The 15,967-nt window shown below is 45.1% G+C and overlaps 1 protein-coding gene across 1 annotated transcript in view; it reads left to right on the top strand.

The window, feature by feature from the left end:
• LOC140428908 (uncharacterized) overlaps positions 1-14,828 on the top strand; it is a 67,080-nt gene extending 52,252 nt beyond the window's left edge. The window contains exons 9-11 of the mRNA XM_072515556.1: positions 3,230-3,535; positions 13,556-13,671; positions 14,192-14,828. Of these exons, the coding sequence (XP_072371657.1) occupies positions 3,230-3,535; positions 13,556-13,651 (402 nt within the window). The 3' untranslated portion in view covers positions 13,652-13,671; positions 14,192-14,828. The remainder of the gene's footprint in view (positions 1-3,229; positions 3,536-13,555; positions 13,672-14,191) is intronic.
• Positions 14,829-15,967: the final 1,139 nt, after the last annotated feature.

Raw genomic sequence — 15,967 nt, 5'->3', positions numbered from 1 at the left:
GTCTTCTTTCATAGAGTCGGGAACGTTGAGCGGGATGTGGACCACGCTCTGTGTGGCAGCAGGGTGCTCTCCGTGTGCTTGCACCGCTCCCTGTCTGTTAATGTCAGGCTGCAGCATCATCCGGTACTGATAAGTTGGGACGTCATATCTGCTGGATTGAAGATCCTCAAATCCGAAAAATGAATCCGCATCTGCGTCGGATTCAATGTGGGGGCCGCCAATGTGCAACACGAAAGGTTCATCCGAGTCATAGTCGTATAGGACCACGGAGCTATCATTGGGCTCGCGAGGTCCGGAAACACTGTAAAGATCGTCATCGAAGTATTCGAGGTCGGAATCATCGGCTTGTGCGTAGGTAACTGCTTGTCGGAGGGTTCTTCGGAGGTCAAATTCATCACCTGGGTCAATTTGCGGCAATGTGCTGTCATTCCAGGTGAGGGAAGGTTGTTTTACAGCTTTAATAGATTTTTGTTTTTTTGATTTGGGACGTTTCCCTTTTAAATTGGATTTGGGACGTTTCCCCTTTAAATTGGTGCGGTCTGGGGCCTCTGACATCCTGACGCTCGGTATGTAGCACGTGGGAAGCGACTGCGCATGCTCAGATCGCTGTTCCTTTACCGATGGCCGTTTTCTTGACTGCGCATGCGCAGCATCTCGCGCATGCGCAAACGAAACTTCCGGTTCTGCGCACTGCTCGCGCAACTGTGCTAGCGTGATACCTTTAGCAAGATGGCCGCCGACCTCGACCCAGCCCTCTCTCAGGCCCGGGATTTCGGCCTCTGGGAATTCGGGCTCCGGGATCCCAGCCACGAGGTGAGTACTGCCGCTTTTCTTACCTTTACTTGCCGATTGGATTGCGTTTTCTTCACAGTACTTGGAGAATTTGTCCAGGACTGCCTGGTAATCATACCTTTGCTGCCTCCTGAAGAGCCTGAACCTTGTGAATATTTCTCTTGCCCTTGCACCGGCGATGGTGAGGAGAAATTCAATTTTTTCGCTATCATCCAGGTCTTGGAGTTCAGCTGCCACCAGGAACAATTTGAACACTTGCCGGAATCGCCGCCAGTTTTCGTGGAGATCGCCGTAGCACTGGAGCGGCTGCGGAACCGGGAGCTCTATCATTTTGCCTGGGCACTGCTGGTTGTCTGTGTACACTGAGGTATGCCGGCAGGTATCGATCCACTCCTGTACCATGTGGTGTTGGGTGCTCTGGTGCACAGATGAGCCAACACAGTTGTATGTGGTAGAACTCTATTTTATTTTAACTCTTATAATACAGTTCGTTCTGGATACTCTGCACGTGCTGTCTCCCTGAGTGTGTCGTGTAGCAGGTCTGTCCTGGTCCTCCTCTCCAGCTAATACTGACCACCAGGTGTCGTGTTTGTGCTTTTATATCTTTCTGTGATTGGTTGTGGTGGTGTGTGTTCTGATTTGTCTGTTGGTGTGTCTATCATGATGTGTGTATTTGAATATCACGACAGGGTACAGGCGGTTAATATGAATGTGCTGCCGCGATTTCTGTTTATTTTTCAATGCCTGCTGATTTTTCTGCCAAAGGCTTTTTTCAGAGAGATTGAGGAACAGATTACTTCGTTCATATGGGGAGGGAAGGTGGCCAGAGTTAGATAGGTGCTGCTACAGAGGGGAAGGCAGGCAGGGGGATTGGGTCTTCCGAATCTGATGTTTTACTACTGGACGGCGAATGTGGAGAAGGTGCGGAGCTGGGTCAGAGGGGTTGATTCCCAGTGGGTCAGAATGGAGGAGAGTTTGTTCAGGGGGTCCGGATTGAAAGCACGAGCAACAGTACCGCTCCTAATAGCCCCGGGGAAATACTCAGGGAATCCGCTAATAATAGCTTCATTGAGAATTTGGAGGCAGTTTCGCCAACACTTCGGGTTGGGGGCAGGGTCAAGGGAAATGCTGATTCGGGGGAACCACAGATTTGAGCCAGGGTGGTGGGATGAAAATTTTCAGAAATGGGAGGAGAAGGAGATTAAGACACTAAAAGATTTGTTTCTTGGGGGTTGGTTTGCAGGATTGAGGGAGCTGGAAGCGAAGTATGGGCTGGAGCAGGGGGAAATGTTTAGATTCATGCAGGTTCGAGATTTTGTCAGAAAGGAGATACAGAGCTTCCCGATGGAGCCAGACTCCACATTGCTGGAGCAGGTGCTGACGACAGAAGGACTGGAGAAGGGGGTAGTGTCGGCGGTTTACGGAGCTATTTTGGAAGAGGAGAAGGCACGACTAGAAGGGATCAAAGCAAAGTGGGAGGAAGAGTTGGGAGAGGATATGGAGGAGGGGTTCTGGTGTGAGGTGCTCTGGAGAGTGAATGCCTACACTGCGTGCGTGAGGTTGGAGTTGATACAGCTGAAAGTGGTTTGCAGAGCACACCTCACAATGGCGAGGATGAGACGATTTTTTTAAGAAATAGAAGATATATGTGAACATTGTTGGGGGGGGGGGGCGGGGGGCTAATCACGTTCATATGTTTTGATCCTGTCCAAAGCTAGAGGATGACTGGAAGGAGGTTTTTAGGATAATTTCTAAAGTGGCGCTCGTGAAACTGCATCCGGGCACCCAGTAGGTCATTTCGGGGTGTCGGACCAGCCAGGGTTGGAAACGTGTGCAGAGGTAGATGTTGTAGCCTAGTTGGAATTCTTGACTCTTGAGAAGGCTATGTTTGAACTGAGGGGAAGAATGGAGGGGTTCTATAATTCATGGGCATTATTCATTATGCACTTTCAAGAACTGGATAACATCGAACATTAGTTAGGGCGGGTGGGTGGGAGGTTTTGGGGGAGGGAGACTGTATGTGTTAATGGCGACTATGGGTGATTACTAATTCCTTTTTGTCATTTGTTTGTGTGAACATGCGGGCTAATGTTTGGGGTTTGGTGGGCGGATGGGATAGTTGTTATTGATATGGGGATTGACATATTTGTTACTGATTATTGTTTACTGTTGGTGGGTGTAAATGTGGGAGAAAATGTGAAAAAGGAGGAGAATAAAAAAATATATTTTAAAAAAATGACCATCATATGGATAGTTTCTAAAAGCTGTTGTGCCATTAAATGGGGTGTTGTTTTTGATTTGTTGCTATTCAAGATAAGCTTCGACAAGTTAACAGAACAAATGCTATTGCTTTGCGAAGCCTTCAGTAGCTGAAAGAAGTATTATTGTAATGTTGATAACTGGTAACTCTTTTACTCTCATATTTCTCCTCGCTAAGGATGATATGTTAGAAGGAAATCATCAGGCTGATGATTTTAAAATGCCGCAATTGTTGGAAGTGGCTGATGAAGAAATCAAGTTGTACCCAAGTTGGCATAAGTATGATTCCTGGCATGTGATTAATACCACCGGGCCTGCGACAAATACCAACCAGGATGCCACCTCTCATGATCAGATTGAACCGTCAGCGATGGCAGACAATAGGACACAGCCAGAGCCCAACTCTGTTGCAATTGCTGCAGGGCCAACAGATGCCATGAAAGCATCCAGCTGTGAAAAAAAAGTGTCATCACCTGTAATGCAGGTCAGTGAAGAAAGATTTTAATATCTGTTCTACAGGGGTGGCCATCATACATCGTAGAACTGATGTCGCTCTTGTAGCATCATACATTTCACTGTCAGACTCGCTTTCATCTGTAAATGTATTTTTTTCACTTGTTCAGTCTGTCTGCATTCCTTGCAACAAAGAGCACTATTTGATTATGGCTTGTTTTAAAATTGAACTTAACAGCAATCAGTGAAAAATAAATGCATGGATCATGAATGATGTTGTTTTACTTTTTGTGACAAAATGTGATTTTTGTTTAATGCTAGTTATGAGGAGCTGAAACGGCAATGCCTGGAAAGGGAGGTTTAAGCAAATTCAGTCATAAATTCCAACAGGAAAATAGAGAAATACATGAAGGGAAAAGATATTCAGGGCAATTGGGAAAGTGAAAGGGAATGGGACCAAATGATTAGCTCATTCAAATAGCCAACATGGTCACAACGAGCTACTGCAGTACTGATGAAGCACTCGATGGACAGAGGTGTCAGCTCTAACACTGCACAAAGGCCCTGCCACCTCAAGTGGATGTAAGAAATTGCAGGGTAGCATTTGAAGAGACAAGAGGCTTCCCTGGTGTTCGGGTGAACATTCATCCTTGATCCAATATTACCAAACCAGTTTAATTATTTATCTCATTGCTGTTTGTGCAACCTTGTTCAATGTAAATTGGCTGTTGTGTTTTTGTGTGTTACCACACTTGAAAAGTAATTCATTAACTGTATGGCACTTTGGGGTACCTGAAATCAGCAAAGATGCCTTACAGATGTATGTTCTTTTATATGCCCTCATTGTGTTGAACTGTACATTGTTCATTCATGAATTTTATGCAAATAAACAGTTACAATCAGTCAGAGTCAACATGGTTTTGTGAAAGGAAAATCATATTTGACCATTTTATTAGAGTTCTTTGAGCAAGTAACAAGCAGGGTGGATAAAAGGGTATTGATAGATGTGGTTCACTTGAGTTTCTATAAAGTATTTTTGATAAGGTTCCACATCAAAGGTCACTCCACAAAACAAGAGGTCATGGTATAGACAGTAACATATTGACATGGACAATGGATTAATTGGTTAGCTAACAGGAAGCAGAGAGTAGGAATAAATGGGTTATTTTTGGGCAGGCAAGCTGTAACTAGTGAAGTGCCACAGGGATCAGTGCTGGGGACTCAACTATTTATGATCCTCTTAATGATTTGGATGAAGGTGGCTAAATTTGCTGATGACACAACGATAGGTACGAAAGTAGATTTTCAAGATAGCAATGGATTTAGAAATGTTAATTGAATGGGCAAAGGTTTGGTAGATGGAGTATAATGTGAGAAAATATGAACTTTCCCAGTTTGGACAGGAGAAATAGAAAGACAGTATATTATTTAAATAGAGGAATATGGTACAGAGGGAAGAAAAAATGCTGGAAAATCTCAGCAGATCTGACAGCATCTGTAGGGAGAGAAAAGAGCTAACGTTTCGAGTCCGATGACTCTTTGTCAAAGCTTTAACAAAGAGTCATCGGACTCAAAATGTTAACTCTTTTCTCTCCCTCCAGATGCTGTCAGACCTGCTGAGATTTTCCAGCATTTTCTCTTTCGTTTCAGATTCCAGCATCCGCAGTAATTTGCTTTTATGGTACAGAGGGATCTGGGTGTCCTATTATCACACATAGAATCATAGAATTTACAGTGCAGAAGGCGGCTATTCGGCCCATCGAGTCTGCACCGGCCCTTGGAAAGAGTACCTACTTACGCCCGCACCTCCACCCGGTTCTCATAACCCAGTAATCCTGCCTATCTTTTTTGGGGTGACACTAAGGGCAATTTAGCATGGCTAATCCACCTAATCTGCACATCTTTGGACTGCGGGAGGAAACTGGAGCACCCGGAGGAAACCCACGCAAACATGGGGAGAACGTGCAGACTCCGGACAGACAGTGACCCAAGTCGGGAATCGAACCAGGGACCCTGGAGCTATGAAGCAACTGTGCTAACCACTGTGCTATCATGCCGCCCCAATCACAAAAGCTTGGTATGCAGGTACAGCAAGGGATTAGGAAACCAAATTGAATATTGGTGTATATTGCAAGGGGAATCAAATATAAAAGTAGGGAAGTGTTGTAACAGCTGTATTGGGCCTTCGTTTTTTTTTGTTAATGAATTCATCCATCGGATGTGTGCATCGCTGGCTCGGCAGCATTTATTGTCCATTCTCTAGTTGCCCGTGAGAATGTAGTGGTGAGTCACCTTCTTGAGCTGCTGCAGTCCATGTGGTGTTAAGTGTTCCAGGCTTTTGACTCAATGTCAGTGAAGGAACAGTGGTATGGTTCCAAGTCAGGATGGTGTATGGCTTGGAGGAGAACGTCAGGTGGTGCTATTCTCATGCATCTGGTGTACCTGTCACTCTAGATGGTAGAGGTCATGGGTTTGGAAGGTGCTGTCTACGGAGACAAGGAATGTTGCTGTCCATCCTGCGGATGGTACAAACTGTCGCCACTGTGAGAATGGTGGAAGGAGTAAATGTTTAAGGCTGGTCGATTGGGTGCCTGTCAAGTGGGCGCTTTGTCCTGGATTGTGTCAAGTTTCTTGAATGTTGTTGGAGCAGCACTCATTCAGGCATATGGAGAGTATTCCATCACACTCCTGACTTGTTCCTTGCAGATGGTGGACAGGTTTTGGGGAATTAAGATGTGAATTACTTGCCAACAAATTCTCAGCCTCTGACTCACCTTTGTAGCCACAGTATTTATATCACTGGTCAAGTTCAGTTTCTGGCCAATGTAAGCCCCAGGCTGTTGCTAGTGGGAGACTCAGTAATGGTAGTGCCCTTGAATGTCAACATGAGATGTTAAGGTTCTCTCTTGTTAAAGATTGTCATTGCCTGGCACTTGTGTAGTGCGAATATTACTTGCCACTTATCAGTCAAAGCGTGAATGTTGTCCAGGCTTGCTGCATATAGACACAGACTATTTCAATATCTGACGAGTGGTGAATAGTGCTGAACTTGGGAGTCCTTGTTCAGAATTCCCTTAGGTTAATGTGCAGGTTCAGTTGGCAGTCAGGAAGGCAAATACAATGTTAACATTCATGTCGAGAGGGCTAGAAAACAAGAGCAGGGATGTACTTCTGAGGCTTTATAAGGCTCTGGTCAGATCCAATTTGGAGTATTGTGAGCAGTTTTGGGCCCTGTATCTAAGGAAGGATGTGCTGGCCTTGGAAAGGATCCAGAGGAGGTTCACAAGAATGATCCCGGGAATGAAGAGCTTGTCGTATGAGGAACGGTGAGGAGTCTGGGTCTGTACTCGTTGGAGTTTAGAAGGCTGAGGGGTGATCTTATTGAAACTTACAGGATACTGCGAGGCCTGGATAGAGTGGACTTGGAGAGGATGTTTCCACTTGTAGGAAAAACTAGAACCAGGGGATACAATCTCAGGCTAAAGGGACGATCCTGAGATGAGGAGGAATTTCTTCAGCCAGAGGGTGGTGAATCTGTGGAACTCTTTGCCACAGAAGGCTGTGGAGGCCAAATAACTGAGTGTCTTTAAGACAGAGATAGATAGGTTCTTGAATAATAAGGGCATCAGGGGTTATGGGGAGAAGGCAGGAGAATGGGGATGAGAAAAATATCACCATGATTGAATGGCGGAGCAGACTTGATGGGCTGAGTGGCCTAATTCTGCTCTTATGTCTTATGGTCTTATAACATCATGCAATCATCAGTGAACATCCCTACTTCTGACCTGATGATGGCGGGAAGGTCATTGATGAAGCAGCTGAAGATGGTAAGATGAGATCATACCTGGAATACAGTGTACACTATTGGTCGCCTTACTTCAAAATGGACATAATTGCAATAGAAATAATTCAGAGAAGGTTCACTCGACTGATTCTTGGGATGAAGGGGTTAGCTTATGAGGAAAGGTTGAGCAAGTTGGGCCTATACTGAGGAATGAAAGGTGACCTTGCTGTAACATCCTGGGTGGACGTGACAGACTGGATGCTGAGAGGATGTTTCCCCTTGTGGGGGAGTCTAGAAAGAGGAAGCACAGTTTAAAAATGAGGGTTCTAATGACACCTTTGTCCATTTTTCCGTTCAAAGCTCCTAGTGCCTCACCATTAAGAAAATATTCTGATTTTTCTTTCACTGATCCAAAGTGGATGACCTCATGTTTCCTCACATTGAACTCCATCTGCCTTAGTTAGAGTCATAGAATCATTGCAGCACAGGAAACCATTCGGCCCATTGAGTCCATGCCAGCTGTCTAGAGAAATCCACTCAGTTCTATTCCTCAACTCTATTCTCGTAGCACTGCAAATTTGTTCTTTTCAGATAGCTATCTAATTCCTTTTTGAAATCATTTTTTTTTTTAATATGTTTTATTGAAATTTTTTTCCCAAACAACAATTTTTCCCCTCTTACAAAGCAAACGCAACAATAACAATACAGAAATTTTTAACAATACATAAGTAACAAAACCCCTTTATCTTTGACCTAAACTAAATTAACCCCCCTGGGTTGCTGCTGCTGGTCATCTGTCTTCCCTCTAACGTTCCCCTAGGTAGTCGAGAAATGGCTGACATCGCCTGGTGAACCCTTGAGCCGATCCTCTCAGGGCAAACTTTATCTGCTCCAGTTTAATGAACCCCGCCATATCATTTACCCAGGCCTCCAGTCCGGGGGGTTTCGCCTCCTTCCACATGAGCAGGATCCTGCGCCGGGCTACTAGGGACGCAAAGGCCACAACGTCGGCCTCTTTCGCCTCCTGCACTCCCGGCTCTTCCGCAACTCCAAATAGAGCTAACCCCCAGCCTGGTTTGACCCGGGCCTTCACCACCCGCGAAATCACTCCCGTCACTCCCTTCCAGTACCCTTCAAGTGCCGGGCACGCCCAAAACATATGTGCGTGGTTTGCCGGGCTCCCGCCACACCTCCCACATTTGTCCTCCACTCCAAAGAACCTGCTCAATCTTGCTCCCGTTATGTGTGCTCTATGTAGCACCTTAAATTGAATCAGGCTAAGCCTGGCGCATGAGGAAGAGGAATTTACCCTTTTTAGGGCATCAGCCCACATACCCTCCTCTATCTCCTCCCCTAGTTCTTCTTCCCACTTTCCTTTTAGTTTGCCCACCGACTCCTCCCCCTCTTCCCTCATCTCTCGGTAAATCTCTGACACCTTGCCCTCTCCGACCCACACCCCTGAAAGCACCCTGTCCTGTATCCCCTGAGTCGGGAGCAACGGAAATTCCCTCAGCTGTTGTCTAGTAAACGCCCTCACCTGCATATATCTCAAGAAATTTCCCCGGGGCAACTTATACTTTTCCTCCAATGCTCCCAAGCTCGCAAAAGTCCCATCTATAAATAAATCTCCCACCCTCCTAATTCCCAACTGGTACCAGCTCTGAAATCCTCCATCCATTCTTCCTGGGGCGAACCTATGGTTGTTCCTGATTGGTGACCCCACCAGGGCTCCCCGCACCCCTCTCTGTCGCCTCCACTGTCCCCAGATATTCAATGTTGCCGCCACCACCGGGTTCGTGGTAAACTTTTTAGGTGAGATCGGTAGCGGCGCCGTCACCAGCGCCTCTAAACTCGTCCCTTTACAGGACTTTCTCTCCAGTCTTTCCCACGCCGCTCCCTCACCCTCCATCATCCATTTACGTATCATTGCCACATTGGCGGCCCAATAGTAATCGCCCAAGTTCGGTAGTGCCAATCCTCCTCTGTCCCTACTACGCTGAAGGAACCCCCTCCTTACTCTCGGAACCCTCCCTGCCCACACGAAGCTCGCGATGCTCCTGTCTATTTTATTAAAAAAGGTCTTGGTGATTAGTATAGGGAGACATTGAAATACAAATAAGAACCTCGGGAGGACCATCATCTTAATTGCTTGCACCCTGCCCGCCAGTGATAGAGGCTGCATGTCCCACCTCTTGAAGTCCTCCTCCATTTGTTCTACCAACCGTGTCAGATTAAGTCTGTGCAAGGTTCCCCAGCTCCTAGCGATCTGAATCCCCAGGTATCGGAAGTTTCTTTCCACTTTCCTTAGAGGCAAGCCTTCTATCTCTCTACTCTGGTCCCCTGGATGTATCACAAATAATTCACTCTTCCCCATGTTTAGCCTATACCCCGAGAAATCCCCGAACCCCCTCAAAATTCGCATAACCTCTATCATCCCCCCGCTGGGTCCGACACGTATAACAATAGGTCATCCGCGTATAACGAGACTCGGTGTTCTTCTCCCCCTCTAATCACCCCTCTCCATTTCCTGGAGTCTCTCAACGCCATGGCCAGAGGTTCAATTGCCAACGCGAACAACAATGGAGACAGCGGGCATCCCTGTCTTGTTCCCCTATATAGTCAGAAATACCCCGATCTATGTCGACCTGTAACTACGCTTGCCGTTGGAGCCCCATAAAGAAGTCTAACCCAGCTAATAAACCCGTTCCCAAACCCAAACCTCCTTAACACTTCCCATAAATACTCCCACTCCACCCTATCAAATGCCTTCTCTGCGTCCATTGCCGCCACTATCTCTGCCTCCCCCTCCACTGGGGGCATCATTATCACCCCTAATAGTGGTCGCACGTTAACATTCAGTTGTCTCCCTTTTACGAACCCTGTCTGGTCTTCGTGCACCACCCCCGGGACACAGTCCTCTATCCTCAATGCCAGTACCTTTGCCAACAATTTGGCGTCCACGTTCAATAATGAAATGGGTCTATAGGACCCGCACTGCAACGGATCTTTATCCCTCTTCAAAATTAACGATATCATCGCCTCCGACATCATCGGGGGTAGAGTCCCCCCTTTCCTGGCCTCATTGAACGTCCTCACCATCAACGAGGCCAACAAGTCCACATATTTTCTGTAATACTCCACCGGGAACCCGTCTGGTCCTGGGGCCTTCCCTGCTTGCATGCTTCCCAGTCCCTTAATAACCTCGTCCACCCCAATCGGTGCCCCCAGGCCTACTACCCCCCCCACTCCTCCACTTTCGGGAACCTCAATTGGTCCAGGAACTGCCGCATCCCCTCCTCTCCCTCTGGGGGTTGAGACCTATACAGTTCCTCATAGAAGGTCTTGAACACCTCATTTATCTTTCCTGCCCTTCGCACCGTGTCTCCCCTTTCGTCTCTAATTCCTCCTGTCTCCCTCGCTGCTGCCCTCTTTCGCAATTGATGAGCCAACAGGCGACTAGCCTTTTCCCCATATTCATACCTCCTCCCCGTGCCTTCCTCCACAGTACCTCCGCCTTTCTGGTGGTCAGAAGGTCAAATTCCGTCTGGAGTCGTCTCCTTTCCCTGTACAATTCCTCCTCCGGGGTCTCTGCAAATTCCCTATCCACCCTTAAAATCTCCCCCAGTAATCTTTCCCTTTCCTTGGCCTCTGTTTTCCTTTTGTGGGCCCCAATGGAGATCAGCTCTCCTCTGACCACCGCTTTTAGTGCTTCCCATACCACTCCCACAGGGACCTCGCCGTCGTCATTGACCTCCAGGTATCTCTCAAGACACCCCCGCACTCTTGCACACACTCCCTCATCCGCCATCAGTCCCACATCTAATCGCCAGAGTGTTCTCTGCTCCCTTTCCTCTCCTAAGTCCAGGTCCACCCAATGTGGGGCATGATCCGAAACCGCTATGGCTGAGTACTCATCTTCTTCCACCCTAGAGATCAACGACCTTCCCAAAACAAAAAAATCTATCCGGGAGTACACTTTATGGACATGGGAGAAGAAGGAAAACTCCCTAGCCCTAGGTCTAAGAAATCGCCATGGATCCACTCCCCCCATTTGGTCCATAAACCCCTTAAGTACCTTGGCCGCTGCCGGCCTTCTTCCGGTCCTTGAGCTGGATCTATCTAGCCCCGGGTCCAGCACCGTATTAAAGTACCCTCCTAAAATCAAGTTTCCTACCTCCAGGTCCGGCATACGCCCCAGCATCCGTCTCATAAATCCCGCATCGTCCCAGTTTGGGGCATACACATTAACCAACACGACCTCCATTCCCTCCAGCCTACCACTCACCATTACATATCTACCTCCGCTATCTGCTACGATGTTCTTTGCTTCAAATGCTACCCGTTTCCCCACCAAAATGGCCACCCCTCTATTCTTTGCGTCCAGTCCTGAGTGGAACACCTGTCCCACCCATCCTTTCCTTAGCCTAACTTGGTCCGCCACCTTTAGGTGCGTCTCTTGGAGCATAACCACGTCTGCCCTTAGTCCTTTCAAATGCGCGAGCACTCGGGCCCTTTTTATCGGTCCGTCCAGGCCTCTCACGTTCCACGTGATCAGCCTCACTAGGGGGCTATCTGCCCCCCTCCCGTGTCGACTAGCCATTACCTTCTCTAGGCCAGTCCCATATCCCGCCTCCGCGCTCCCGCTCGCTCCCCCAGCGTCGCACACCATCCCCGCCCACCCACTCTTTAGCCATTTCCTTTTGGATTTCCGCAGCAGCAACCCAGTTGTTCCCCCCGCCCCCCCCCCCCCCCCCCTCCCTCCCCCCCTCCCCGCTAGATCTCTTTCTACCTTTTTGAAATCATTGATCATCTCTATTCAACTGAACTCATAGACGATGAGTTCCAGGGCATTAGCATTTGCTGCATAGAAAAGTTCTTCCTCACATCCCCCCACACCCCAACCTTCGACCCGTGCTCCCTTGTCCTTGTACCACCAGCTAATGGGAACAGCTTTCTTTGTCTAGCTTATCTAAATGTGTTATATTGTCCACCTATCAGATTTCCGCTCAACCTCCTTTGTTCCAAGGGGGAAACACCCATCTTTTCCAACCTAACATTAGTTCTGTGATCCCTGGAACCATTCTGGTAAATACCTTCTGCATCCTCTCAAGAACGCTTACATTTTTCTCTAAGTTGTGTTGACCAGAACTGGATAAAATATTCCAGTTGTGAACTAATCAGAGGTTTATTAAGGTTCTGCAAAGCTCCCCTCTTTTTTTGTTCAACACTTCTATTTATGCTCCCATATGCTCTGCTAACTACTTCCTTAATAAATCCTTCCACCTTCAAAAGACCAATGCACATGAGTCCCAATGACCCTCTGTCCCTGCATACACACTTTAGAACTGTGTCATTGGGTATATATTTCCTCTCTTTGTCCCTTCTGCCAAAATGCAACACCTTTCACTTCTCTGTAATAAATCCACCTGCCACATGCCTACCCATTCTGCTAGCCTATAAATCCTCATCTTGCAGCTGATTGATACCATCCTCACTGTTTGCTCCACCTCCAAGTTTGATACCATTGGCAAATTTTGAAATTTTATTCCAATGTTCAACTCACAAAAGTTTTTTATATATATATATAAGAACAGTGGTCCTAGCACTGAACCTTGGGGAACAGTTTGAAAAACATAATGCGTATGACAAAAATTGTCCTTAAGCCAACTTTTAATCCAAGCTGTCACTGACCCTCAATTTTATTAATGAGACTTTTATGTGGTAATGTCAAATACTTTCTTAAAATCCATATAGACAACATTCACTGCATTTCCTTCATCAATCTTCTCTGTTACTTGTCAACTCAGTTAGTTTGTCTTTGTCCATTTTTAACTTCATTCCCCTATCCACTCAATATACTCTGCCTCCTAACTTAGTGTCATCTGCAAACTTGGACATACATCGCTTTATTCCTCCATTCAAGTCACTATTCTATATCATGAAAAGCTGAGGCTCTAGTACAGATCCTTGGGGAAACCTACCAGCCAATCAGAGTACATTTCCTTTATCTCTACTCTGTCTTGTATCTTCCAACCAATTACCAAACCATAACACACAGCAAGAAAGTCGTGCCATGACTTGGGGTTGATCCCAAACACCATTTTTGGTAAAATATGGCAGACAATATTGATTAATATATGTTGATGTAGTAAATGTATCTAAAATATACCCATGTCAAATGGTGCTTTTTGAATTAAGGATTAAATGGTCTTAATTCATTTGTCTTCATTCCAATATATGTAGTATTGGTCTGTTATTCTTCACTAGGCTCTAGGCTTCTGCCTTTCAGTATTGGCACTGATGGTCATACTGCACTGCCTTTGGATTAAGATTGAATACATGACTTGTACATGGATGGGTTGAATGGACTATTAATGAAGAAGGTAACATAACAATTACCCTAGATTATTTAACAAGCAAACAACAATGTAATAAGTAATTTTGTTTTATTTTAATATTACGCTTCAAACAAAAACTCTGTTCATTCTGTTTACCTTAGTTGAAAGCTAATAGATGATGTTTTTTGTTCATATTACTCTTTGCAAAATTGTCCTCTACCATTTGTCCTGCTGTTTGAATATTAATAAATGTTCCATCCATTGATAATTATCCTGAGCTGTAAATGTTTAATTTGGAGCATGGTAAATGTATTGTCATTTTCAACATTGTAAAAAGGTACGATTTTTAAAACTAACATTTGAACGTTTAACTATAGATAAAATAATGACAGGTTCATACATTTGTACATATTATTTCTATTTAAATCAATGGACTCCAGTTTAGTTTTGGAAAGTTAATTTAATTGAGCCGCAGTAATGATTTTCAAATTTAAGAATGCAATTCTCAAACTTTGCATGAAGCTACTTTGCTTCTTTTCATATCCACCCCGCAACCCCAAAGCAGATGGAAAGCCCAGGTTCTGCTCCAGAAACCATCGTACAGCAGACGACAAGTCGTGAACTGAGCACAACTGACTCTCCTCGCCATATATTTTCATTTTCATGGTTGAATGCATTTACTAAGTAGAGAAGCTGAAGGATTTTTCAGCTGTTGCTATTCAAGGAGACAATTTTCAGCGGTGACAGTCATTCAGATACACGTTTGTTGCTTGAAGTGACAAGTGGCACTATTATTGCAGAACCACGTACAAGAGAACAGCTTGTTAAAACAAAGATGGTTGACGCCTGGTTTAGTTTATTCCAAAAATAGAGAATGGGTATTTATATGTAACTCCTTTACAAAGCTACAGGCGGCTTTCAGCTTTATTTGTAAAGTAATTTTTTTCCCAATATTGTTCGCTTGTTATAAACGTAAAATCAAAACTACATCAACAGCAGGAGATCGTGTTCTGTTAAATACCATAGTTCCGCATTTCTTTTGTAATAAAACAATTGGCAGTTGTATTTTAAGCTTGTGTGTGTGTTTCTTGGCGCATAGTGTTATGCAAGCTCTGTGCTTAACTGAAGAAATATTGAGAACATCAGTGTTATTAAGGAATAATGATTTAAAACTCTAAGATGGCAGAATTACTCTAAAGCAACCTGGATATTCTTGGGAATTAAAAAATATTCATTTTTTTAGATGAGAGGTATGTTTTATCTTATCTGGAATAAGACCACACACTAAGTAATAAATTGTGAACCTAAAACTCATCATTAAAAATGAGAGTTTTATGAAAATTGTCTTTAAACCAGAGGAAAATAACATTTGTTTGACTTTTACATTAAAAAAGAGATTAACCTAGAATTCAGTGTAATTGGAATATTTCATTTTGAGCCGTTTGGACTATCAAATTAGTTTCCACTTTGACTAATTTTTGATTCTTCAGTCATTTAGTATATTTTACAGCACTTCAAGAGTAAAGGATATTGACAAAAAATTTCTATTGCAGTTTAATTTTTCCATTTGCCGGGTGGCATTACATGGTGGCACAGTGGTGACTGCGTGGAGTTTGTACTTTCTCCCCGTGTCTGTGTTGGTTTCCTCCAGATGCGTTGGTTTCCTCCCACAGTCCAAAGATCTGCAGGTTGGATGGATTGGTCATGCTAAATTGCTCCTTAGTGTCCAAAGGTTAGTTGGGATTACGAGAGTTAGGCAGAGGAGTGGGCCTAGTTTAGGGTGCGATTTTAGAAGGTTGGTGCTGACTCACTGGGCCAAATGGCCTCCTTCTGCACTGCAGGGAATCTATGATTCTATGGCTCATTTGTAATAATAACTGTGGGTGAGAAATTGGCCTAGTTATTTCCCCTTTTCGGAAACCAAGAGTGTTCTTAGAGCTGCAAAAATGCATGCATACTTGTGGGTGAATAATGCCAAGTTGATGCAGGCTTTAGGGATACATACAGTGAATGGCCATCAGAAAAATGAAGATCATGCAGTCAATCAGCATGTCTATTTGATGTCGGTGGTGGCATTTTGCACTTTGACACTCCAACTAAGGCCCTCTTAATTTTGCATAGCTAGACACATACTCAGCAACCGAAAGGTCCTCCTCACTCACCAGTGCTATTTAAACAAAGGGATCATCAACTACTTATAGGTTAGTTGCTAGTTGATTTCTTCTGGCTGTTGCTATGATTCTATCACAGTTTAGTGTTCTAAGTGGCAAAACGCCTACACGCTGTAATCTGGCAGGTGTCAAATACTTTTTGCTGACCTCAAAGCTAATAGATACTCCCA

Source organism: Scyliorhinus torazame, chromosome 8 (genome assembly GCF_047496885.1).
Source record: "Scyliorhinus torazame isolate Kashiwa2021f chromosome 8, sScyTor2.1, whole genome shotgun sequence".
NCBI classification, from domain to species: domain Eukaryota; kingdom Metazoa; phylum Chordata; class Chondrichthyes; order Carcharhiniformes; family Scyliorhinidae; genus Scyliorhinus; species Scyliorhinus torazame.
This window is presented reverse-complemented; position numbering and strand designations above follow the sequence as displayed.